Source organism: Moschus berezovskii, chromosome 13, assembly GCF_049115385.1.
Source record: "Moschus berezovskii isolate FMDL1 chromosome 13, NW_MosBer_1.0, whole genome shotgun sequence".
Taxonomy (NCBI): Eukaryota; Metazoa; Chordata; class Mammalia; order Artiodactyla; family Moschidae; genus Moschus; species Moschus berezovskii.
In genome coordinates, this window is record NC_142472.1 from 57,870,483 (window position 1) to 57,898,171 (window position 27,689).

General features: G+C 39.4%; 1 protein-coding gene and 1 pseudogene across 7 annotated transcripts in view; both read left to right on the forward strand.

Annotated features, from left to right (window-relative positions):
- The window catches only part of FRY (FRY microtubule binding protein), a 438,131-nt gene that overhangs the window by 262,718 nt on the left and 147,724 nt on the right, over nt 1-27,689 (forward strand). For all 7 annotated transcript variants that reach the window (XM_055426288.2, XM_055426285.2, XM_055426286.2 and 4 more), the window contains 8 exons: nt 11,608-11,747; nt 15,343-15,433; nt 15,654-15,733; nt 15,845-15,925; nt 20,731-20,899; nt 23,472-23,564; nt 23,660-23,758; nt 26,102-26,203. In XM_055426288.2, coding sequence (XP_055282263.2) covers nt 11,608-11,747; nt 15,343-15,433; nt 15,654-15,733; nt 15,845-15,925; nt 20,731-20,899; nt 23,472-23,564; nt 23,660-23,758; nt 26,102-26,203 — 855 coding nt within the window. The remainder of the gene's footprint in view (nt 1-11,607; nt 11,748-15,342; nt 15,434-15,653; nt 15,734-15,844; nt 15,926-20,730; nt 20,900-23,471; nt 23,565-23,659; nt 23,759-26,101; nt 26,204-27,689) is intronic.
- On the forward strand, nt 2-2,873 carry LOC129556347 (small ribosomal subunit protein eS19 pseudogene; annotated as a pseudogene).

A 27,689-nucleotide genomic window follows, 5' to 3' on the forward strand; every position in this document is an offset into this window, starting at 1 on the left:
AGCTAAGGGCTGAGGACTCACTGTGGTGTGTAGATGAACTTCCTCAAGGAAGAGGCAGGGGTGTGAACCTAGGAACTGAGTCCTGCAGCTTTTATAGTGACAGCTTATGGTAGCCATTCAACAAATGCCTGTTGGTTTGAAGTGCTGAAATAATGAGTAGGTCCTCAACTGGTTGTTTGCGGGATCTTTGTGTATAAGAATTAAAGGAACTGAGAAAAGATGAAGCAACTTTCATTCAAAAACTTTTTGAGATTCTTCTGAATAAATGGTACCATTGATGACCAGATCTCTGCACTAGACCTTACTTATGTTTGCATCCAATATTCTGTTGAATGCCAACTATGTGCTTGACATGACATTAGGCTCTGGTGAGATGAAATCTAGGACAAGTTTTAGCCTTTCAAGAATTCACAATCCTATGAGAGAGAAACCACCTAAACAGTAATAATTTTTTTAAAAAATGAAAAAAACAATGTGGTAACTTAGAGTCTCATTAGACAAAGTGATAAATGAGTAAAACAATTTAAAACAATAAATACAAAGAAGGTCCTTTGAAAAATAGATCAGGACTGGTTAAAGGACTTCCAGCTCTAAACAGTAGATGATAAACATAGGAAACGAAGATCTTACATATTCTGGTTGGGCCACTTCAGGAGGGCTTTATGTGTGTTTAGAACGGTGAATAATAGTATCAGAGGAGGCTGGAGATGTGTGTGTGGTGTTTCCTAAACTTATGTAGTTAATGACAAAGAAGACAGCATGTTCATTAAAAACCTCTCTTGGTTCCTGTGGAGGAGACAAAGTCCTGCTGGATGCTCAAGTGGGCTGGTCTAATACAGCAGGGGTTTTATATTGTCTTATGGAGAACACATGCAGAGTACACTTTCTGTAGGCTTTGAAATTGCCTTTAATGTGGCGTCTGGAGGAAAATTTTTTGGCTGTTAAGGTCTAGATGTGCTCGACCCAAAAATGTAAGGACTGACTATTGAGACAGAATCCCCCATTTTCTATTTTACAAGCTGTTCCTTGAGTGAGATCTCACAAGTCTGCACTCACAGCCAGTCTTGGAAGGCTGGGGTGGCCCTGGCTTTGCACTCTGTCGCCGGCTGAACTGGCTGATTTCTGGAACGCTGGTGGCGTGGAGTGTGGGCGTCATCTCTCTGGGTCATGGAGCTGTCCTCTCATCTCACATCATCCTCAGTTGCTGTCACCTGCTTCTCCTTGGGCGGTCAGGGACCTGGAGTGAGTGGGGTCATCACTTGGGGATTATAGTCATGGCAAGTGTGGCTCTTTCCGTTCTCTTTAAGAATGTGAATATTATATATCTTCCACAATTTTTCAATCTATTTTATCTTCTTTGTCTCTATCCTCTTAGATTATCACTCTGTGTTCCTCAAAAAAATTGTGCTTTCCCCCCCTCCCCTCCAGATTAATGTATTTCTTTCTTTTTTCCTCCTGGAGAAGAATACTTTTGCATTCTAACATTCCTTATACTAGTTTTCCTCAATAATTTGGCTTAAACACAAATTTCTCATTTATTATTCAGCACTCTATTTCTACATTTCAGCACTGTGGGAAAGAGACAGTCTTTGGAATTAGATGGACCTGGGTTTAAATCACAACTTTGCTGCTTAATTAGCTATAACACTTTTAACCCTGCTGCTCGAAATGTTGCAACGCAGATTCTCTGCCCTGCCCCCATCCACTGAGGTAGACTCTACAGCTTAAGGAGACCCCCAGGTGACTGCCACACACATTGACACTTGAGAACTCACTGCTTGTAACACAGATAAATATATAAAAATGTGTGCTTAGTCATGTCCAACTCTTTGTGACCCCATGGACTGTAGCCCACCAGGATCCTCTGTCTGGGATTCTCCAGGCAAGAATACTAGAGTGGGTTGCCATTTTCTTCTCCAGGAATCAAACCCACATCTCCTGTATTTCCTGCCTTGTTAGGAGAGTTCTTTACCACTAGCACCACCTAGGAAACTTGTAACACATCTCTCTGTATTAAAGACACTTCTGGAGTGAACCTATAGTGAGACAGTCACCGAGAACTTTCAAATAAGGCACATAAGATTATCCTCTGATTTTAAAATCATCAGTTTATGTGTGAACCAGGAGAGAACCAACCCACAAAATCTGTCTCATTTGAAAGAGATAGCACAACTCCCAGGCCAGAAGGAAACTTGACTGGAGTTGGTTCCCCTGTGGGTTCAGTGGGGAAAAAAAAAAAAAGTCAGCCAAATCACCTTTGAAAGTGCTGGTGTACTGTTTTACCAGCAAATGATAAGAATTGTGGTTCTGCGATAACCAACGCCTGACTTGTGCACCCAGGAAACCCCGATGCTCCCTTTGCCCTGGCTGGCAGCGTGGAGGCCGCATGATGCCTGGAGTTACTGTAAAAGACATGAACCAGCAGGAGTTCATCAGAGCTCTGGCAGGCTTCCTCAAAAAGTCCGGGAAGCTGAAAGTCCCTGAATGGGTGGACAGCGTCAAGCTGGCCAAGCATAAAGAACTTGCTTCCTACGATGAGAACTGGTTCTACACACAAGCTGCTTCCACGGCACGGCACGGCACCTGTACCTCTGGGGTGGCTCTGGGGTTGGCTCCTTGACCAGGATCTATGAGGGGGCGTCATGCCCAGCCACTTCAGCAGAGGTTCCAAGAGCGTGGCCCAGCGGGTCCTCCAAGCCCTGGAGGGACTGAAAATGGTGGAAAGGGACCAAGATTGGGGCCGCAAACTGAGGCTGCAGGGACAGAGAGATCTGGACAGAATGGCTGGACAGGTGGCAGCTGCCAACAAGAAGCATTAGAACAAATGATGCTGGGTTAATAAATTGCCTAATTCGTAAAAAAAAAAAAAAGAATCGTGGTTCTATGGCAAGGCCATGAATGTATCAAGCTCCCTCAGCATTTTGATGTCAAAGGTCCAAATCCTGTAATTCCCCTTACTCCAATTCCAGGCAGAAGGATGTTAATCTAAATCACACAGAGGTCTATCTATGGAAGAAGAACATGCTAGGGATGCCTCCTTGGTGCTGCAGACTCCATTGAAGGAACCTGGTGGGTTCCTTCCTTCCATCGAAGGAACTGGAGGGTTCCCAGTTCCTGCTGATGAAAAACTCCTATGTGAATGAGAATAAAGAGACACGAGATTTCCAACAGCGTTCTGAAAACATATACTGCCACTAACTTATTTTAAATGTGTAAATTAATTCAGCACTTGAAAGGAAAATAAATGAAAAACTGTCCTGGTAATAAAGTTCTTTATTTTAACAAACATTTATTGATGTGTGTGTGTGTGTGTACATGTACATATGTACACACAAAACCCTGTGTAAGACAGAGATGTAAGATGTGGTCCCTGCATTCAAGATAGAAAGGAATCTGACTGGGGAAGACCTTGATGCCAGTTGGAAGGACCTCACCATCTACATGTCAGTAGCTGAAAGATCAAAGTAGACACTTGATGTTAAAGCCCGTGGGAACAGTGTCCATGACTAGAGAGATCCTTCAGGTTTGGAGGTATTTTGAGAGTTGGGGCATTGATAATGATTTGAGGCAAAAAGGGCTGTAACTAAAATGGAGGCAGAGAAGTAGAAAGAAAGGATGATTATAAGCAATATTATGTAAGAAGAATCATTATTGATTGAGAAAAGGAGAAACAAAATGTTCCTGTAGTTTTCAATGATGATTTGGAGTAATTTCCATTCTATTTAACAAACATCGAGTGCCCGAAGCATGCCAGGGTCTGTGCAAATTGCTGAGTTTACAAAGCAGTAAGGGAGTTTCTACCCTCCAGGAATTCTCAGTTCCAAGAGGAAGACAGATACCTGAACAAGTAGTGCTACAATGTAAATAGAAGATATGGTTCAAGTGCAGTGGAACTCAGATAAGGGAGCAGTTAAGGATTCTAGGGAGAAGGCAATGGCAACTCACTCCAGTACTCTTGCCTGGAAAATCCCATGGGTGGAGGAACCTGGTAGGCTGCAGTCCACGGGTTCACTAGGAGTCGGACACAACTGAGCCACTTCACTTTCACTTTTCACTTTCATGCATTGGAGAAGGAAATGGCGACCCACTCCAGTGTTCTTGCCTGGAGAATCCCAGGGACGGGGGAGCCTGGTGGGCTGCCATCTATGGGGTCGCACAGAGTCGGACACGACTGAAGTGACTTAGCAGCAGCAGCAGCAAGGATTCTAGAGGTTGAGACAGAGGATGAGATGGCTGGATGGCATCACTGACTCGATGGACATGAGTTTGAGCAAGCTCTGGGAGTTGGTAATGGACAGGGAGGCCTGGTGTGCTGCAGTCCATGGGGTCACAAAGAGTCGGACACAGCTAAGCAACTGAACTGATTGAAGGATTTTAAAGGATGAGGTGGTTGGATGGCATCCCTGAATCAAAGGACATGGGTTTGAGCAAACTCAGGGAGATGGTGAAAGAGAGGAAAGCCAGGTGTGCTGCTGTTCACAGGGTTGCAAAGAATCAGACACGACTGATAGAAAGAAGGCGGGTGTGTTACAGTACTGTGGCGAGAGCAGAAATCAGGTTTCAGGAATAAAGTGAAGCAGGAAGAGTAAGCATCAGCAGTACATGGTGGGCTGATGAAGCCGTCAGCCAGAAGAGGGACAGGTCCTTGCGTGGGTCAGAGAGGGGAGAGCAGAGTCAAGTGAGGGCTGTGTGTGTCTGCAGAATCCTCTTCTGCTACCTGTAATACAAGAGCTTAAGGCTGTGCCTTTCTACCAAGCGTATGTTCATTTTCTTTTTACAAATCGTTTCCTGTGTATAGGATAATAATTCGATTTCAATATTCACTTCTGTGCACTCAAAGTTTAGCTTCCATCTGTCACCTTAAAGGTGACCCCATGTGCTCTTTCTCCTGTCCTCCACCTCTTCCCTGTGGCTACCACTTTCTGCTCTCGGTATCTCCTTGCTCATTTTTGTTGGGTTTGCTCATTTATTTGTGTGTGTGTTCCTTCTTCATTTACATTTGGGCTCAACACCCTTTTTCAGGATGGTTGAGGTTTCTGAGAATCATTCATGACTTCTGATAATTGGTTTTTTCAACAGATTGTTTCTAGTTCCAGAACAGTTACTCTCTCAGGGTCCTTTCCCATTCACTTTAGAGTGAGCTATGCCTGCAGCAAACTCAGGGAGTCTGGAGTTGCTGCTTTTCTTGTTCGGAGCTGATGTAGGATATGCGTTGCTCAGAGGCATCTCCAGTAATCATCTGGGAGGTGCTGTGTTCACGTCTGCTGGGGGCCAGAAAAGTTGGCTTAGTTCAGGAATGCAAGCTAAACAAAAAGGTTGCAGTGGACACCTTGATAGTTTGTGCTTGAGTTTGAGATAGGTGGGTCTTTGTTTTTCCCACTGTGATTGTCCTGGGTGCCCACGGGGCATTGATCCCAGGGCCTCCGGCCTACCCAAATGCCAAAATCTGCAGATACTCAAGTTTCTTATGTAAAGTTGTATAGCATTTGCATATAACCTACACACATCCTCCCATATAAATCATCTCTAGATTACTTATGTACTACAATGTAAATGATACATAAATAGTTATAAATAGGATTCATATCGTTGCCAGAGAGAGGCAAATTGAAGTTTTGCTTTTTTGGAACTTCTGGAATTTTTTTCCAAATATTTTTGAACTGTGGTTGGTGGGATCCAGAGGGCCGAGTCTATACCTAAAAGCAACATTTATCTGCTCTGATTAAATCTGTCATCAACTTCAGTCATTAACTCAGCCTATGATCTTATCAAAATCAAAATATTTTATGTCTGAGCTTCAGTTTCAGTATTTGGAAATGTAAGAGGGGAAAAACAAAGTAGGCATGTTTGAAGGTCTGTTGTGAGCCCCGCACTTTATAGTTTCTCCTTTAGTCTCCATAAAAGTGCAGTAGAGAAGGATTAGATCCCATTTAGCGCTTCAAAGAAATGGCAACATGGCCAAGCTCATACAGACTATAAAGGGCAGAGCTGTAACTTGAATCCAAAACCGTGTGATCTTCCAGTACTAATGCAATTATGAAAATTCAGTTCATGATGATCAGTCTTCAGATAGGCTGCTTTGAGTCGTTGCAGCTGTTTACAGTCCATTGTGAGCTGTTCTCTACTGGTGTCATCTCTGTAAGTTCCAGATAAGTTGCTCATTAACTGCTCTTGGGATTTTCTTCTAGATGGTATCTTTATGTCCTTTTGTGGCATTTAGTTCCTTAACGTTAAAAATGCCGTCTATGAACAGGAAACACATGGTAACATAAATCTCTTACAAATCTGTAATAGAACTAAATAACTTCTTACCATCTTGGGTAACAATAATTTTCCTGCAGAAGAAGGCAGATGAAATTCTAGTGCTTCAACATTGAGTCTCATGCTGCAGTTCAGTGAAAATCTTATTTTAAATGTATAAGTGAGAAGTAAAATAAGCAATTGAGAGTAAAAACAAATTGGCTGGCTTTGGATTCACATTAGTGTTATTCAGTGTTTCTAAAATTATTCTCCAGTGGAAGTGAATAAGAAAGTGGACAAATGTGTTAAAATTAAATAATGGAGATCTTTTCCTAATTTGCAAGAAAACATATTTAACAAATAGATTTTTACACTTTTAAGTTTTATAATAAATTATTCTCAACCATTCGGTGTCTGTCATCACTCATTGAAATACTTTAATCCAGCAATAGTATGAAATGTGATTGAGTAAAAAAGAAATTGCATCTGAATTGCTTTCATAGATCAATATTTTGTGGTCTCACATAGAGAGAACCCTACCCCCCCGCAGGCGCTTGGCCACCTGAACTAGTTTGAGAAATTAAACCATCAATGAGGTTACTTTAAAGTTATTTATTAAATGCACCACTCATGAGTAATAAGCCTTATAACTGTAAAATATAGAATGACTCCACTGAATAATTATTCATATATTTATGTCTGAAGTTTCCTTCTTTGCATTCAGCAAGTATAATAAAATGCTTATGAAAAATTAATGTCATAGCTACAGCATAATGGACAGTCTCTTTTAGCCTATTTATATATAAAATGCCAAAGTAAACATTAAGAAAACATTTGCAAAGTACATTTAGTATTCCCCTCTATCCCCCCACCCCCAAAAGAAAACACCAGTATGAAATAGTTCTGTGATTCTGTGCACTTCAGGTCCTCAAGCTGCCCAGTACCTAGCTCATCTGTGATGGAAGAATATGATTATTTAAACGCAACAAGAACATCTTTGTAAATGTTCCTCCCCTTTCACAGCGACACAGAGCTAGAATTCATCTCACCATTGGCTCGGCTTCCCGTAAATGAAGGAGCTGAGTAACCAAGAAGCCAGCTAGACCTTACTCCCTTCCTGAGCTTTGAGGGCCAGGTCTTTGCAAATTCCACCCTTCCTTCCTGACAGCCTGAACTCAAAAGGGCAGTAACAGAGAGATGGAAAAAACACACACAGCCACCCCATGCTGACCTTTCGTCTCTTCTAAGACAGTCTCAGTGTACTTGCCATGGAAAGTACGCTCAACAGATATAATACTAAGAATGGCTTTAGGAAGGCTTTTTAAGGCATAGAAAAAATTATTACAGCCGAGGTTTGAAGAACAGTATTGACATACTCTAAGGGGAATGTGAAAGTGTTAGTCACTCAGTTGTGTCCGACTCTGTGACCCCATGGACTGTAGCCCGCCAGGCTCCTCTATTCATGGGAATCTCCAGGCAAGAATACTGGAGTGGTTAGCCATTCCCTTCTCCAGAGGATTGTGGGTTACACCTAAGTGAAATAGCTGAATACTCTTCCTGGAGAGATTTAGGAGTCAGACACAGGTATCTATCACCTTGATGGGTCTGAAGTAAGTAAAGGAGCTTGTACATATCCCACCCAATATTTTCTTAAATCAGTGTTTAGTTTGAGTAGTTTTGAGTTTACAGAAAAGTTGCAAAGGTAGTACAGATGGTTGTCATATACCCCACACCCAGTTTTTACTATTAGCCCCTTACATTATCAAGGTATATTTGTCATAACTAAGAAACCCAGCATCCGTACAATATTATGGACTAAACTCTGTATTTCATCTGTTTTCCCCTAATGTGTGTCTTCTGTTTCAGGTTACCATTGAGGATGCCACATTCCATTTAGTTATCATGTCTCCTTAGCATCTCATCCAGATTTGCACAAGTATTCTTAAATTATTGAAATATAATGGTAGCTACTTTAAGATTTTATTACAGATTCAGTAATTAAGATGGAATTAACCCATGGTCAGGGACTCTGAATTCTGAACCCTTTAGCCCTGTGAGAGGAACCCCCTCCGTTTTGTTGTTGTTTAGTCGCTAAGTCATGTCCAACTCTTTTGTGACCCCATGGACTGTAGCCCACCAAGCTCCTCTGTCCATGGGATTTTCCAGGCAAGAATACTGGAATGGGTTGCCATTTCTTTCTCCACAGGATCTTCCCGACCCAGATATCAAACCCTGGTCTCCTGCATTGTAGGCAGATTCTTTACCACTGAGCCGCTAGGGAAGCCAATTAGTTTACCAATTCAAAATATTTTAGATGATGGTGACTTGAGGAAAATATCCTTCTGATGCTCGGGTAACTTTAGAGAAAACAAGTAAATTACCCCCTTGACACACTGTAGTTGGCTTTCCTCCAAAAATTTTCTGCTGTTTTATCCACAGGAAGAGCAGGAAAATTTGTTATGACTGTGAATGTTACAGTATTGGAGGGTGGGGGTAGTGGGTAGCTCTTTTAAAAAGAAAACCAAAAAAAAAAAAAAACCTAGGTATTTTAAAATTACCAAAACCTATAAGAGTGACTAGGTTCACTGGGCAGGCTGAAAGCAATAGCCTGTTTATTTTTTTTTATATTATTATATTAATCCATAACTCAAGGTTATGTACAATGTTGAATTATATACATATAACCATAATTATAGGAGAAAGAGCATGAAATAAGCTGTCAAGAAATAGGGTCTGAGGAATACAACATCATTGCCTTGTTCAGTCTTAGGGCTTGCTTTAAAGGTGACAGTGGAAATTCTTGGTGACATGAAGCATTGAGCTTCCATTGCTCCAGTTGCCTGCTTTATAAAAGAAGTTAAGTCTCGCCTGCTTAACTACAGAAATATTTTAGGTTAACTAAGGTTTTCCATTTCTGCTGCCACCTCCCCAGCTCAGGCCCTGAGCACTGTGCGCCTGGGGCTGTTGCAGGATTATCCTTATTCTATTCAAGCGTGTGTGTGTGTGTTCCCTTAACTGCCTTTGGTCCAGCCTGCACGCCACTGCTAGATTAAACCTCCCCAAACACCATTTTTATGATCTGAGTATTCTACTCAGCAACTTTTTGGAGCTTCTCACTTTCTAGAGAAGAAAACGGAAATTTTTTAGACTGGCATTAAGTACCTTTTTTGGACTTCCGTGGTAGCTCAGACAGTAAAGTGTCTGCCTACGATGCAGGAGACCCGGGTTCAATCCCTGGGTCGGGAAGGTCTCCTGGAGAAGGAAATGGCAACCCACTCCAGTATTCTTGCCTGGAAAAATCCCATGGACAGAGGAGCCTGATAGGCTACAGTCCATGGGGTTGTAAAGAGTCAGACACGAGTGACCGACTTCACTTTCACTTTTAAGTACCTTTTTTGATTTAGTTCCAACTTAAAATCGTCAACTTTGTTTCCCTCTGGTGTGCCAGAATCCCTACACCAGTCAGATATTTCTTCTTTCAATTCCTTCAAAACCTTCATTAATCGTGTAATCATTATCAACAAACAACTGTTTTGCACCTTCACAACCATAGGATTTCCTGCTTAGTCTCCTTGCTTAGTTTCTTTTTTGACTATCATTTTAAATTTCTACCCTTTTTTTTAAAAGGTTCAGGTAAAATCCTACCTTCATTTCTCTTAAACTCCCATCGATCCTCTTTCTCCGGTGATCTCTCTCCTGAGAACTCCTGATTTTAATATGCACTCTTAATATGTTAGTTTATTTCCTCCTGATCTTATGTTCTATGCCTGCATACTTATACAATGAAAGAAAAGTGAAAGTGTTAGTTGCTCAGTCATGTCTGACTCTGTGACCCCATATACTGTAGCCCACCAGGCTCCTCTGTCCATTGAATTTCCCAGCAAAAATACTGGAATGGGTCACCACTCGCTTTTCCAGGGGATCTGCCCAGGTCTCCTACATTGGCAGGTGGATTCTTTACTGTTTGAGCCACCAGGGAAGCCCTATACTTATATAGGTTCTTTCACTCTTTTTTCACTTAACATATCCTGAACATTTTACAACATGAAGTGTTTTTGAAGCAAGATTGTTAATGGTTTCATAGAGAGTCTACATCAAATTCTACATTGGATTAAGGTATTTACATGTATAGTTGGATATTTGTTTCCATTTTTTTTGTTCTAAGTAAGGCTGTCATAAACATTTTTACTCATCTCTAATTATGTTCTTGAGAGAAATGCCTAAGAGTAAACTTATTAAGGATGATTTTATTAGGTTCTTGATAAGTATTTCCAAATTACCTTCCAGATGTTATGCCAGTATTTTTCTTCTATCTGTAGTGTATGAACATGTTCATCTTATCACTGTCTCATCAGCACTAGGTTTTATGATTTGCCTGTACTGTTTGTTAATTAAGTAATTAAGACCTAACTCATTGTAGTTTGACATGTTCCAGTTATAAGGCCTTCATCAGAGAGATCTTTTGCAAATATTTTCTCCCAGTCTATGGCCAGTCCTTTCATCACTTAACAATATCCCTCTAAAAGCATAAACTTTTGCTTTTGGTGATTTTCAGTAGGTCGAATTCTCATGAACTCTGCTTTTGGTTTGGTCCCTAGAAATCCTTGCCTAACCTAAAGTGGCAAGGATTTTCTCCTATATTTTCAGAAGTTTTAGATGTTATACTCAGGTCTATGATCCATTTTGATATCATTTTTGCATATAAAATATGGATTGAGTCTCATTTTGGGGATAATATTTAGTAAAAGATCAGGAATCTTTCCAAAATAAGGAAAGCAGAATAACTCATCTATCAAAAACATGTTTGTTTTTTGAAGAAGAGGGGAGATGTTTGCCTTTAACACAGGGTACATTATTGCTACTCACTTATTGAGTCTAATTTGAGGCATACTTCACATTGTATATGATTGATTATTGGCAGAAAACCATATATGGTATTACTACTTAGGTTATTTGGGGGGTAGACTTGTTTATTTCACCTAAGCCATTAGTATAATTATATTAATGTATTTATTTGTATAACAAGCATTTTTGAGGATCTGTACAAGGCACTGTACTTCTTAGATGGTATGGGAAAATAATTCCTTTTGCGGTCCATGCAATTAACATCTGATTTCTAGAATGAAAGGGAGTCCAAGTAATTAACTTTCTTAAGCCACAAAGTTATTATTGTATGAAGAGCATCTGTCAACAGCAAGAAACTTGGGTTCTTGGGAATTCATGTACTAAAAAGATTATTAAGGAGAGGAGTGTGATAAATAAAAATATTTTGTAGTGCCTATGGTTTGGAATTATTTGTGAAATAAAAAGTTTCTCAGTAATTGGCAGTGCCTTGCAAGCTTTTTAATCACCTGCTTTTCTCTGTAGGTCATCAGTTCAATGAGCTCCCTTTCTGAATACTGCCTGCCTTCCATTCTACGTACATTATTTGACTGGTATAAAAGGCAAAATGGCATTGAGGATGAATCACATGAGTACAGACCAAGAACCAGCAATAAATCCAAAAGGTACATTTCCTTTATATAAGGACTATGAGGATTATTCTTTCTCTCTTTCTTTTTTCTTAAGAAACCAATCTGAGTGGGAGTTGGGAAGGCCACTAGACCTTCTGACCTCTTTACACTTGAGCCTAGGCTGCAGGGGCCCCTTTTCTAGCAGGTGGCAACTTCGGAATGTTAGTTGCTGTGAGCCGCCACAGGTTGAAATGGTTGCATGACTCTATTTTGACAGTGGTGGGGGCGAGGTATCAAAGACCCCAGGTAACCCTCTTGCCTGCTTCTCTCCTGGGCTCTCTCTCCTCTGGTATACAGTTAAAGGCAGAAAGCCTGCAGGAGGCCTTGCAGGACATTCCCCAGATATTCGGATTCACTTCGTAACCTTGGGTGCCCAGGGTACTGCAGTGGGAAGGTCAGTGGGATTGGACATTAGGGATAGTCCCAGAACTGCCACCAATTAGCCATGAGACTCTGGGCAACTCCTCACCTGTCTGATCCTCAGCCTCTTCATGGGCAAAAGTGGGAAGTCAGATCACCCCATCTCTAGCTTCCCTTCCAGCTGAGATTTGCCTGTTTGTTCTATGGTTCTCTTCTCTTGTGGATTTGAAAAGTAGAACTTGCTGCTACTTGTGCTGTTCAGCCATAAATTTAAGACGCTTGGTTGATCTGTCCAATGAATGTATGTCCCCCAGAGTTCTAAGTAAATATCTATAATTTTGTGTGTTTGAAATCAACCTAATAAAGCAAGGTAGCAAATAAGAAAGTTTAATACATTTACCTTTCTTTAAAAAATGAGAGATTGTTTTAAAAGCACAGATTTCTCCACATGGATTATACATTTTTAAATGCTTTTAAAGACAATATAATGGAAATTAATCATTCAGAAAATCAGATATTAACTAGTACTTGTGAGTGATTTATCCCTCTCATGTTTCTTGACACTCCAATGCTTAAAAATATGTAAACTTCTCTTGAAATTGAAGACCTGTTATTTTACCAAATTACATGTCATCTGAACTTGTAATTTCATTTTGCAATATGCTTGAGTTTTATGCAAGATTTATTTACTTATTTTGTTTGGAGGAGGGATTAATAACTTTTGTATATTGAATAATTATTCTAGTTGAAGAAGGATTTTTTTAATGGAGATAATTCATATACTATAAAATGCATCCTTTTAAAGTGTGTGATTCAGTGCTTTTAGTTTATTCACAAGGTTGTATAGCCATCACCACTGTCTCATTCAGGAATATTTTTATTACCCTAAAAAGAAACCCATACCAATTAGAAGTTTCTCATAAATACTTTTTAATGTATCAAATTTAAAGGTAGAATTTCAACTCTGTGTCTGAAAATGATTCAGTCAGTATGATTAATAAGTTCATCCACTTTTAGTATTTTCCCCATATAACATGGCAGCTTATTAATAGATACTAAAACTTTCTGGAGGTGGAAAGTGGGACAGTTTGAATGAGCTTAATTCAGTTAGTTTTAGTTTTTTTTCCAGAATTGAGTTACTAAAAGTAGATTTCTCATAAACTGATTTCTGTATGAATTGAAAATAATTGGTTTTTAGATTGTGTTACTAATTATTTCCAGGAGATCAGAGTAATTGCCAAGATCAAATACAGAATTGGTACAGTGAAATTCAATTGAGTTGCATTTTAGTTGGCAATCGGAAGCTTAAAATAAGAGATAGAATACGTGTTTCGGAGAAAACCAAAAGAATGAGGGTCTCTAGAACATGAGGTAGCTAACAATGGGGTTTTTCTTACTAGAAACAAGGAAAGAACTTTAGGAAGAAGCATAAGCAACTGAAAACAGTCAAATGTGATGGAGGTGTATTTGGGTTATGATCTCTAAGACTGTGTATGATTTCTAAGATTAGTATAATATCAACATTTTGACTGCCAAATAAATTTGTCAGATGCCTCTGGCTCCTGGCAGAGAGACCTCAAACCAGCAACAACGTGAATTCATTATTGGAAACATATTTGTCTTCCTTTTATTTGAAAGCATAAATTGACTGATCAAATAAAATCGAAGCAGTTTAATTTTTTTTCTAGCCCCAATTTTTTTTTTCCTACTTTCTCAAGGTCCTCCGGCCCCATTTAAAGACCCCAGTAGCCCTCCCCTCTCCAGGTCTGCTGGCCATCTCTGAGAGTTTGCCTTCCCTTTGGTCTTCAGACTTCTTGTTCTCTTCCCCATGATGTAATCTCTAGGTCAGACTTGCGGACGCCCTCTGTTTAACGCAGCTCCATATGTTTTCCTCTCCTCCCTTCATCTGGCAGCAGCATTTTCTGATTCTGGTGGGTCTTGAAGGGCTCCAGGTAGATGATTTGGTCCATCGCTCTCCCTCCTGGCAGGACTGTTTGTTAATGATCCTGAAGAATGAGCTCCTACCCAGTTCATACATTTCCCCTTGCAAGTTAAAGCTGCAGTTTCCTTTGTTGACCTGCTCTGTCACCTACCAGGCTTAACTGGACGCTCTCAAGGCTGCAGAACTCCTCCAAAGTTCTTTTTTTTTTTTTATCTTTTATATGCTTTCTTCTCAATTTCTCTGGACTGAAGAGAAAAACATTCTGTATTTTAAAGTATTTTGAAAATATCTGCCTGACAAATCCAAATCATCCTTTCTCATGAGTTTTATTTAATACACAAGTACTGAGCAGTTGTGTGTTTGGGAGATTCTACTAAATACTTACACGTTTTAATACTCAAGCAAACCTTACTATAATGACTGTTATTATTTACATTTTGTAAATGGAAAAATTACTGGTAAGTGGAAGAGCCATAATTTTCACCCAGGACTGTTCCACACCAAAACCAACGCTCTTAGCCACTGTTCTTTGCTAAGGAGCTTGGCAGTCATTTCATTTGTTCAGTTCCAAATTAGCCCTGAGTCAGTTCATTAGAGAAGCAGGAAATGAAGGGAGGGAGGTAAAAACCTCACACTTCTGTCCTCCTGATGGTGCTTATTCTGCTCCCTAACTTTTGATGAGTTCAGATGACTCTCCGTTGCCCCTTCTACCTCTTCTTCCATCGGCTCTTGAATTTCTGTCTTCCACCACCCCTTGACATCTTCTTTCTTCTTCTCATTAATCTCAAGTAGCAAAAGGTCAAGAGAAAGGGCCGGGAAGGCAGGGGGAACACAATTTAATACTGATACTTCACCCACTACAGGCCTACTCCCATTGGTAATCATACTATTTCTTTCCATTGCTTTGATCTTTTCACAAGATCCTCTAAGTGTCTGCCTCTAGCATGGGAGCCCTGGGTCATGTTTGTTTACATCTTCAAGATGATAGGATTCCTAGATTGAAAGGTATCTTAGGAAAGTCCACAAGATGAAATTGTAGGTTCCCAAATAGTGACTCAAGTTGACTTGGTTGAACATTTAAAATATGTCAGATACTCTGATCCACAGTGTGTCCACCGCGCCACGCTTATTATAGGAATAACTTCAGTGTGTATTTATCACTGCAGTCTTTTCATAACAAAATTGGTTTGCAGCCCATTGGGGATGAACCCTAGATTTTTGATGAATTATATCACTTGGAGAATGTCTTTAGAGCCTATTTAATGTGAATATTTTAAATTTTTACAGTGATGAACAGCAACGAGATTATTTAATGGAAAGACGGGACCTCGCCATTGATTTTATTTTTTCTTTAGTATTAATAGAAGTTTTGAAACAGGTAGGTCATCAATTTACCTTTAGATAAGGTTTATTTATCTAATAGCAACTTATTTTTTGAGGTCTAAGTTTATTAAATTATTCATGAATTTCAAATACCATGTCACATGAACTATATTGCTTGATGGCTAAAGGCTATCTATAGTTCCTTGGAAGTACTCTTATTGATTTGATCTTTAATATTCCCTTCCAAGCTAAGAACCATCTTTTCTCTTTTCCAGATTCCACTGCATCCTGTAATAGACAGTTTAATACATGATGTTATTAACTTGGCTTTCAAGCACTTTAAGTACAAAGAAGGGTAAAGTACTCCTTCAAATTTTGAAGAAGTCGGGTGCTTAAAACGAAATCGAGTTTGCTCTTTTCAGATGACCAGGGGGATTCCTCACTTGTCTAATTGTATCTTGTCTAGGTACCTTGGTCCTAACACTGGCAATATGCACATTGTGGCAGACCTGTATGCAGAAGTCATTGGTGTATTGGCACAAGCCAAGTAAGTGAACCTCAGAATCCTTCACCCTAAGAACATGAGTGTTGGTGCTATCCAGCCCTACTTCCAGAAAGGGGAAGGGTATGAGCTTACAAGAAACTTAGGGTTTATTTTTGCTGTATGTGTCCTGTTGCTGAACCTCACTAGAAGCTCCCTGAGGCAAGTACCACATCTTCTTCCAATTTGTTTTCTCCATTACCTTTTTCACTTGGCAATTGGGCCTGATACTACCAAGAGTCCATGAGTTTCAAACTACTGCATCCAAGAAGGAAATGGCCTAACTGAAGTACTTTTCTTCCTGCTCAATTTTTCAAAGAAGTTTATCGGTTTTAAAAGTCTTGTTTTCTATATTCCATGAGTGGGTGGTTATGGTACAGCATCCGTGAGTGGGAAAATTCCATTTTAGAATGTCCCTTTACTATAGACCTTACTTAATTCAGCCGAGCTAAAAATGTCCCAGACTCTGTCATGGAAACAAGTTGGAAAATTCTCATTGCTAACTTTATCTGGCCCCATAACACTGTTTAGCAGGCTAGAACAAAATGGTATTAGACTATTAGCAATAAGATACTTCTTCCAAAAGTGATGTCACACCCTGTTCACCCATCTTCATCTTATTCAACCCGGAGGCAAATCGGGCAAGATCCTGAATGCCTAGGTTGGGCCAAGTGAGCCAGAAACTTAATGTGAATCCAAGCCAAGAGACGAGCTTGGAACAACAGTGATGCCCTGATCTTTGTGAAATGCAACCCTCAGAAAGATTTTTATCTTCAAGAGATGGAATTTCCTAACTTAGCAGCATGGAAACACTCAATTTATCAAAAAACAAAAGTTTTTTAAAAGCACTTACTCAGCAACTTTAGCTAGCCAAATGGTAGAAATAACTCAGAAAACAGACCCCAAAAATTCCTTGACATGACTTACTTAATCTAACCCTGTTTGTCTGTTCATCTTGACTCCTATTCTTTTCTAACACATAAAACATCAGCATTAGATGAAAGAGAGGTGGGTACACTGACGCAATGAGAAATTTCATTCTCAAAACCTGACAGCGATAGAGAGGAAAGAAACTGACCCAAACATACATAAGAATTAAACAATAGAGTTACCTGGAGCATTTTGCATGAGAATATATATTGTAATTTTATTATATAGCCCATTGTAATAATTGTGGCTCATGAGCCATTAAAAAAATGTATAATGCATTTTGGAGAGATTTCTATTACAATTAAATAATGAAAGTACTGGCTTTTTGAAGGGATAAGTTACAATTATCTGGCAAATAAACTCATGTGTCTCTACCTCATACCTAGAAAAGATCAGAAAAATGACTTGTTAATATGTATTTTGGCTGCTTTGTCAAATCCTGAAAATCTCATCATATTCCTTTGTAATTATCCCAGCATAACTCTTATACAATCATTTGGAAAGTTTCATATGCCAAAAATGACTTCTTGTGTTTTTCTTAGTTTTTGTGAACTGTACCTAACAATATCGGTTACTATAGAAGGACTTTCCTTAGCTACATCGATTTTCAATTGAGAATGAATTGAGAGATGTCGTAATTAAAACAACATTTTAAGGTTGTAGGAATTTCCACATTAGGTCAGATTGATGATCCACTGAGGCACTGATTTTTGCCAATAGTGACTTTTTCAATTTTCACGATGTCAATATTTGTCTCAGTTCTGCAATAGTAGACTATAACAAATGCCTCAATTTGGATAACTGTCCAGTACTTTCTAGTCACAAGAAAATGCTTTCACCAATAGGTTCTTGTAGTAATATATAGTAATCACAGTGATAAATTCTCAACTGGTCAGTATAGAGTTAACCTTTATTGATTGATGGTACAGTATTAAATGGGTGTCATACTACAAGTTATCATGTTACATTCTTCTCATTAGTATCCCAGAACCATTTCTTTATTGTCACCTTAGAAAATTACTGCTTCCTTTGTTCTCGGTGCGGGGAGGTGGGGGGGGGGGCGGGGAGGATGTATGCTTATCTGATACAGGATGGTTATCTTTCTTGAAAAACTAAACTTGAATAATGTAACAATTCTAATTTTAGATTTTATGTCTAGATCCCAGTGGTAATATATACAAAATATTTTCTTCATTCTGACTTTAATTATTAATGTTTAGTTTGGTCTTTAAGTTTTAGCAGAAACACTATTTTTACTCTTACTAATGATAATGTGCTTAATTACTATCGTTAATGGAAGAAATTTTTTTGCTATTAAGTGATATTCACCCAGGGTCTTAGCACTTTCAAAGTTAAAGTTAAAATTAGATTTCTTTTAAGGTAAGTTTTGGGTGTTAAAGTCTGGTATATTCATTTAAATAGTAATATATGCTTTTTAGATTCATAATTTCAAAATTCTCTCTTTATGTGATATAATTTTAATGTATATATTTTATATTCTTACTTTAATAATAATATAAATATTGTACATTCTATACATTTTAAAGCAGGAGAGTGAGTAGTTTTTTAGTTACTGTATTTACTAAAGAATATTGAACACTAAAGGCATGGTTATTGAAAAGAAATTTATTTTTCCCTAAAATTATTTTAAGGGAAAATAACTTTTAAGTATAGGTAGGTTTTTACAGTATTTTTATTTTAAAATAGCATGTTTATGTCATTTAGAACTTTTTAAAATACAACATAGCCATATTTATTTTTAAATGAAAAATAGACATTTAGCCACTAACTTGTGAGAATGTTGAAATAGTAACATATATAAATAACCTGCCTTTCCGTACCTCTTCTTGTTTTAGTCATGGATTAGAAAAGGAAAGCATGCTTTCTAAGTATCATGTGATTTTTAAAACCATATAGCTCTAACCTATAAAGTTACCTTTTCCTTTTAAAGTCTCTCATTTCAAAATTAAAACCATAGATTTTTTTTTAGTGTTTGGAAATAGCTTGATTTAAAAAGAATAGAATTCTTAAAAAGTCTGGTTTGAAACTGTGAAATTTTATAGTCTTGATTGGAAACATCACTTCTGTCTCTTTGCCATGATGTTTCTGCTTCCTGTCTTTCATCTGTCCCTGTTTAAAGACCTCTGCTCACCCTTCACGCCAACATAAATTCCCTCTAATGTATTCTTTGATTATCCAGCTGATAAGAGCCCCTTCATTCTCCAGTGCCTGCCCCCAACCTCTTTAGGTGTATTATTCACATAAAGGGCAGTGTGAAATATGATCTGTGTCAAGAACGATCTGGATTGGGGCATTTCACCTTCCTGAAAGACCAGAGGGATCCAGGTACTTGCTAACACACCTCAAATAATAGTAATGGTTATTATTATTTTTAAAATTATTACTCACATGGCTCATGGTCAGTGCTACATTGTTTTGTCTTCCCAAATAAACTGCACACTGTTCTAAATAGGGTGAGGACTACATTTCACAGCTCATGACTGTCAAAGGCAGCAGCAGAACAGTGGACATTTCTGGATTTCACATCAGAAGATCTGTGTTTGTCTCATCTTTGTCACATTGATCTTCTGATCTGTTTCTTCATAAAATGGAAACGCATTCACTACTTATTTGCTGCTCCATTGCCACCTTAAAATTTTTTTACTCTACACAGCAGACATAAAGAAAAATCCATAAATTGTTTAGAAAATACGATTAAAAAAACCTGTTACCAAATGTAACGTCCTGCACTCAAGCCAGGAACAAGAAAATGGCCAGTTCTCATGAAGCCCCTTCCACCCAACTTGCCAAACATACACCCCCTGCACTGCCTGTTGGTGAAACTATGTCCATACATTTACTTTATACGTCCTAAAATTTCTACTCTGAGGTGTTGAGAGTTGTTGTTCCAAACTTCTGGGATTCTGTTAATTGGCCTTCAACTTTTATAAACATAATCACCCTTTCTGATCATGTCTTGTTCCTAAGTGATCCTATGTGGAAACTCAGGGTGATAGACTCAGAAAACAGAATGCAGTGAATCTTTGAAAACTTCCCTTGTTTTTCCTTTCTTTAAACTAATAGTCAAACCAGCCAGCTCAGATATAGCTTGGAAAGCTTGTTTGTTTATGTTCCTTTACCCTTCGGCACTTTGACAATCTGCTACTTTTCCACTCTCTTAGAATCTATTCTTTTTTTAAACTTTTTATGATAATGTTGTGATTAATGTTATTAATATTATTTTACTTTCAAACTGTATAAATACCCTAAGTTCCTTGGGGATCCTCTCTTTTTAGTTGTAAAATCCCACACATGTATTAGAGAGCTTAGTCATCTTTTAGAAATGATTTTAATTTTCCCATTACTAGATTTTTCCTTCAACCTAAAAATATTTTTCTCAATAATCATTAACCTAAAACTGTAAAAGAAACAACAACAGAAAACTTTGTAAATGGATGTAGAAATATACTTGGCATTATTTGCTGCTGTTGTCAGAAATACCTGGCCTCCTATAATATATTATTGCTCATCTGTTCACAATTGGATACTTCAGACCCTTGGGGAATTGCTAAGTCAGAGGAAATGGAGGTTTTCATCATGCTCAATTTAAGAGCTAGAGCATTTTGAAGGACTCTAAATAACCTTGCATCTTCTCCCTGGCTTGAAGGAGACGTTGAGCGTCTGGTAGAATAAGAGAAGAAACAAGATTGGACTCTTACCAAATCCCCAATATCAAGACTTTAACAAAATGCCCATCGTTGTCCTTCAGCTGATGGGAACGTGTCCCCATCAGTTGCGCTGTCACTCCTAGATGTCGGAGGCCTGCATTTCCCTCACATTCCTACCCATCATTTGACAAATCACTTCTGTCCTCTTCTTAGATTCCCTGCTGTAAAGAAGAAATTTATGGCAGAGCTCAAAGAATTACGGCACAAAGAGCAGAGCCCATATATCGTTCAAAGCATCATCAGCTTGATAATGGGGATGAAGTTCTTTCGAATTAAGATGTATCCAGTGGAGGACTTTGAGGCCTCTCTTCAGTTTATGCAGGTACTGTCTTGGGTGGGAACTTGTGCATCTTCCCTCCTCAGAGTGACTGACCTGAAATGTGAGAACCCATTCACTAAAGTCCTACTGTTTTTTTCCTCAGTAATTGATGTGCTTATTTGCTTAGTAGTGTCCAACTCCCTGTGACTCTTTGGACAGCAGCCCACCAGGCTCCTCTATCCATGGGATTTTTTGGGCAAGAATACTGGAGTGGGTTGCCATTTCCTCCTCCAGGGGATATTCCCCAACCAGGGATTGAACCCATGTCTCGTGTTTCCTGCATTCCCGGAGAGTGGGTTTCATAACCTAGTAATAGAATTTCAGGCATATAATTTCATTTTCAAACATATAATCTTTGGAGTAGGTGTACAGTGCAATTTTATTTGTAGATTTTTTTTTCATTTTTTCACTCATTGGTTGCATATTATTCTGTTAATAAAATATGGCTTTATTTTTTACTTTTTAAGATCAATAGCATTGAGATGGCAATGTTAACATTTCTAGGCATCAAAACTTTAAGTAATGAAATCTTTTTTATACTTATTGTAAAAATCAACTAAACCATATAGGTTTAGGTGTCTGTGACACAGTGTTCACCATTTTGTACTAAAGAATTATTGCTAATAAGGATTTCCCAGAATACACAGCTGTATTAGATTTTATAAAACTTTAGTATCTGAAAGAATTTTTTTTTCTAATGGTGCTGTGAATTAGATTTAGTGGGAATCTTAATAAAGAGTTTCAATACCGGGGTTATGAATGGAGGTTGTTCCACTTCATACCTGCTAGGATGGCTATAAGCAGAAAGACAGATGACAGCAAGTTACCTGTTGGTGAGATTGTAGAGAAATGGTAACCCTCATACACTGCTGGTGGGAATGTAAAATAGACAAGCAGCTTTTGAAAACAGTTTGGCAATTCCTCAAATATTTAAATCTAGAATCATCAATCCAGTAATTCCAATTCTAGGTATATATCCAAGAGAAATGAAAATGTATGCCCACACAAAATCTTGAATGTTAAGTGTTCACAGAAGCATTATTCCTAATAGCAAATGTCCAGGAGAGGCAAACACACAGAAACGGGAAGTAGGTTAGTTGTGCTGGGCTGGAGGAGGTGGCTGTGCTTAGGGAGGGCCGTGCTTCTGGCTCACGGGTGCAAAATTTCTTTCTGTGATAATGAAAAGGTTCTACATTTGATTGTGGTGAAAGATGTGTAATTGTGAATATACTAAAAGCTATCAAGTTGTACACTTTATGAGAGTGAATTGCATGGTATATGAACTGTATTTAATAAAACTGTTTAAAAAAAGAAGAATGTAGGCCCCTATCAAACTTGTGGAATTCAAGCTTCAGTGCTTATCAGTTCTGTGACCTTGGACAAGTCACAGCCTGACTCCTCCCAGCTTCACTTACCTTGTCTGTAGAGTGGTGACAGTGACACTCACTTTGGAAGGTGGTTCTGGGCATTCTTGGACTCAGTGAATACTAACCATTTTTCTCTCTTTCATGCTCATGATTCGTGTATATGTGTACGTGCATGACAATTTGAGATGATATTTACATATGTATGCAAAATAATGTAGGAAAAGGACCATAATTCTGGGAACCATAATGCCCCATTCTGTATAGGGAAAGCAGTCTCCAAGACTTTGCATGCTGGCAATGCCTGTCTTGGACTGAGGTCTTAGTATGATATTCATATACTGGGGACTTGAGTAACTGTTGTTGCTGATAGTCTCAATGTGGACTGGAAAAAGGTGGTAATAGTTGATACACATATTAACATGTCATCAGAAGTACCTGTAGCCTTGGATTCTTCCATGAAAGCTACATCTGGAAAAGACCACAGTAAGTTACGACCCAAAAGGTCAGGAAGGGGAAGGAGACTGGCAGAATTCTAAACAGGCCAACTCTTCTAATAATTTATTCCCCAGGCAACCAAAAGCACCCTTTGGGGTCAGGAGTCCACAGGCAAAGACCTTGCTGGAGGAAGGCTTCCAAAGTTTTCCTTGTCCCAGGTGGGGAAAGGAAGCATTCCAGACTTGCTCATGAAACTATCTGAACAATAAACACCTAAAATGTCAGGGCTAACAAGTAAACATCTTTGTGCCCAGGATTGTCAAGGCCTAAAACAAGTTGAATGTCTTCTGTGTCTCTCCTCATGTTTACCTTCTCTGGGGATCTGTATTTGTGGGTTATTCAAGGACCCAGGGTCCCCCCACATAGTAACTAGTCAATAGCAATTTGTTGGAAATAAATGAATGAACCAACCAGTAAGTCAGTGGATGAACATCTGATTACTGGTTATAGATGCTTTATCCTTCAGCATCATGATTTTGGGATAGAAATTAGGGGGAGATTGAGAAAACCAGCCCTGTAAAATGTCTTTGGAGGCTATTGTGAACTTCAATATAAATGCTGGACTCTAGTGATTTTTTTAAAATAGATTATAGTGTATGCGATGTTATTGAGTGTTAGTGAATTAAAATCTGTTGACTTAAATTTGTTTACCTACAATTTTCTGTGCACATTTCAATCTTTCTCCCTCCCTTGATTCTTTTTCTGCTTCCTAGGAATGTGCACATTACTTTCTCGAGGTCAAAGACAAAGATATCAAACATGCCTTGGCTGGGCTGTTTGTTGAAATTCTTGTCCCAGTGGCAGCTGTAAGTTACATTTTCATTTTAAAGAATCTCTTCAAATTGGATTACAGAATCAGCAATTTCATTAAGTATAATATGAACATGCATCTCTGTTTCAGGCTGTTAAAAATGAAGTTAACGTTCCCTGCCTCAGAAACTTCGTTGAAAGCCTGTATGATACCACACTGGAACTTTCTTCTCGAAAGAAGCATTCCTTGGTTAGTAACTATGAGAAAATTCAAAACACAAAACTGCAGTGACCCAAATTCCTAGGCTAAAGTCTGTGTGAGAGTCATAAGAGTTCCACAAATGGGAGAATTACCTACAGCTCCCTCAAAAAGCACTAAGTCATGTCCAACTCTTGTGATTCAGTGAACTGTAGCCTGCCAGGCTCCTTTGTCCATGGGATTCTCAAAAAGAGGCAGCCTTTCAGAATTTGGAGCTAGTACCTAATATTAAACATTGATTGAATCATGGAAACCGGAGGGAATTAAACCATGTTACCTCAAGGACCCTACTAGTCCTAAAGATTCTGCTGTTTATGTTCAAGGATTGGTTTAACTTAATTTTTATTTTAATTTGTACTTTTTCCAATCTGAAGGCTAAAGATGCTAACAAAAGTTTCTATCCTCAAGCCCAAGGAACTTTTATTGGCTAATTCCCATCCTGATTTTCAGAATCAAAATGGAACCAGACAGGAGAAGGAGTTAGGGCACAGAGAGTTGCCCATGGGAAAGATTCTCTGAAGGCTGAGAGAACAGTCTTGGGGAATGCTTTTGTGCTGAAAAGCAACATAGAAGTTTTTTAAATTGCATCACCCTTTTTCCTCCATTGTCTGTCCCCTTTGTCCTCAGAAACACTTGCAAAATGCCCACCTCTGCACAACACCCGTTGGGCCTGGGAGTGTGACAAAGTCTGGGGTGGTGAATAAAGCTCTGGTTTATGAATTGGAAGGTGGTAGACCAGCTGTACCTGCGATGGTATAGAGGAAGCTGGTTGCTTAGGTTGCTGACTTCTAGTATTGCTTATGTTAATCTTTAAAGTATGAACACTACCACCATTATCTGAGCAGGTACTCAGAGTTGCTTTGCTGGAAGTGGTGACAGATTTGTTCATTTGTCTACATTCTGTGGTCTCTGTGACTGCTTATATTTTGTGTTTAAATTACCAGCTGTAATTAGAGTTGTACTCAATGACAGTGGTAGTTCAACATTACTTTAAAGCTAAGTTAATTTTTTAAAAAAGCAAGTTAATGGAATGTTAAGCACTGAATCGCACTGTGGCAATAGATTTTTGCTAATTCAAGTTAATGGATGAACCAGTTATATTTTGTTTAAATCTTCACTAGCCCTTGTTTTGTAGAAGGCAATGGCAAGCCACTCCAGTACTCTTGCCTAGAAAATCCCATGGATGGAGGAGCCTGGTAGGCTGCAGTCTGTGGGGTCGCTAAGGGTCGGACACGACTGAGCGACTTCTTTCACTTTTCACTTTCACACATTGGAGAAGGAAATGGCAACCCACTCCAGTGTTCTTGCCTGGAGAATCCCAGGGACGGGGGAGCCTGGTGGGCTTCTGTCTGTGGGGTCACACAGAGTCGGACACGACTGGAGTGACTTAGCAGCAGCAGCAGCAGCAGCCCTTGTTTTCGGGGGAGCCATTAAGGTATATACTATCTGGTTCAGCAAAATGGTGGTGAGTTCTGCATGTATACTGTAAAAGCCACCCACCAGCTTTTCTGTCTTCTCCAGTTGCTGCGGGAAACCTGCCCAGTTAAGCAGGAAAACCACAGTAGCACCTCTGTTTATTCGGTTGTAAGCAAATTCCTCCTGCGGTTAAATTTGTCTTGGTGGAGTTTACCAGGGCAATAACATTTCTTTGAGGAATCTTCCTTAATTATAGGAAGATTGCATGAAAAAGAAAATATATACACCTACCTCTAAGACAGGGACAAACTAGTAGATGTTTATGAGCAAAAAAACCAGTAACATTTTCAAATCAGTGTGCCTTCCTCCTTTTTTTGCAGAGTATTGAGAGTGATCTTTGATTGTTTTTAAAATTCATAAGGGAAGACTAAATCAGTGAATCAGATTTCTATTTATGATCCATGAAACTCACTCTGCTCTGTACATTGTTGTTTCTGTTTAGTCACTAAGTCATGTCCGACACTGCAACCCTGTAGACTGAAGCCTGCCAGGCTCCTCCGTCCATGGGAGCTGCGATGCAAAAATACTGGAGTGGTTGCCATTTCCTTCTCCAGGGGATCCTCCCGACCCAGGGATCAAACCCACTTCTCCTGCATTGGGAAGCAGATTCTTTACCACTGAGCCACCAGGGAAGGCCAATCCTGTTCACAACTCTAGAGTATTCTATTTCCATCCTTCTCAGAAACACTTGCAAAATGCCCACCTCTATGCAGCACCCATTGGGCGTGGGTATGTTACAGAGCCTGGCCCATATGGCACACAGGGGAGATGGACAGATGGACGGTGGTTCCAGAGAGCCTGTGTTACCTGAGTGGTTGCAATTACATCATCCTGTGACCTCCTCTTCTCTCTCCTCAGGCCTTGTACCCACTGGTGACCTGTCTGCTCTGCGTCAGCCAGAAGCAGCTGTTCCTGAACAGGTGGCACATTTTCCTCAACAACTGCTTATCCAACCTTAAAGTGAGTATTTGTCGGCTCGAAAAACTCTCTTATGAAAACATATTATGAGTCTGAGGCTGGTGTGTGCTCCTGAGAGTGACTCCTGAGGTTTGCAGGGGAAATGATCCTGTACTGTTGGAATAATGAAAAAAGTATGAATGAGTGTTTTCCTTTTTAAATATAGTTGTAGAAGGTGACTGGGGATAAGAGAAATCATGTCAAATTTGAGGGGGGAATTTTTAAATTTTTTTTAAAATGTTTATTTTCTTATTGAAGTACAGGTGATTTATGGTTGTAAATATCTTATCTAATAAGGATCACTCGAAAGGTAGAATTAAAGGCCCCTTTGTATGCATCTCTGTGTATGCATGTGTGCTTAGTTGTGTCAACTCTTTGCGACCCCATGGCCTGTAACCTGCCAGGCTCCTCTGTCCATGGACTTTCCCAGGCAAGAATATTGGAGAGTTCAGGATGGAGAGGACACATATATACCCATGGCCAATTCATATTGATGTATGGCAAAAACTATCACAGTATTGTAAAGTAATTATCTTCCAATTAAAATAAATTAAAAAAAAGAATACTAGAGCAGGTTACCATTTCCTTCTCCAGAGGATCTTCCTGACCCAGGGATCGAACCTACATCTCTTGCATCTCCTGCATTGGCTGCTGCTACTGCTAAGTCACTTCAGTCGTGTCCGACTCTGTGTGACCCCATGGACTGCAGCCTATCAGGCTCCTCCGTCCATGGGATTTTCTAGGCAAGAGTACTGGAGTGGCTTGCCATTGCCTTCTCCCATACAGTCACTAGCAGTCTGTTAATGAAAGAAAGGAATGACAGATTATTTACAACTAGTGCCTCCTGAGAAGCCCATATGCATCTATGGTCAGGCTTTAAATGACTGAAAAAAGAGGAGGTCACACTTCACTGACAGAAGCAGGTGAAATAATTTCAGAAGCTCACCCAAACCTCCTCCAGCCTCCCTCTGACTCATTCCAGGCTAGGAAAACATTCGGTTGGCCAAAAAGTTCGTTTGGAGTTTCTGTAAAATGTTGTGGAAAAATCCGAATGAACTTTTGGGTCAGCGCATTATTTGTGGAGGGGTTTGCAGGGGAGGATTGACCTACTAACAGAAAGCACTTATTTGCTGTCCCTATTACTTGTGATTATTTGAAGGTATTCTGTTCAAGCCACATGACATTCAATTATTAGTCCTAGGCACTCACTGAACAATGACTGTTCAGGTGCTGGGTGATGGGAGGAACCAAGGCATGGTCCCTGAAACTGAGGCATGCATGTTCAGTTGCCCAGTTATGTCTGACTCTTTGCGACCCCATGGACTATGTGCCCACCAGGCTTCTCTGCCCACGGGCTTCCCCAGGCAAGAATACTTTAGTGGGTTGCTGTGCTCTCATCCAGGGGATCTCTTCAACCCAGGGATTGAACCCAAGTCTCCTGTATTAACTGGAGAAGGAAATGGCAGCCCATTCCAGTATTCTTGCCTGG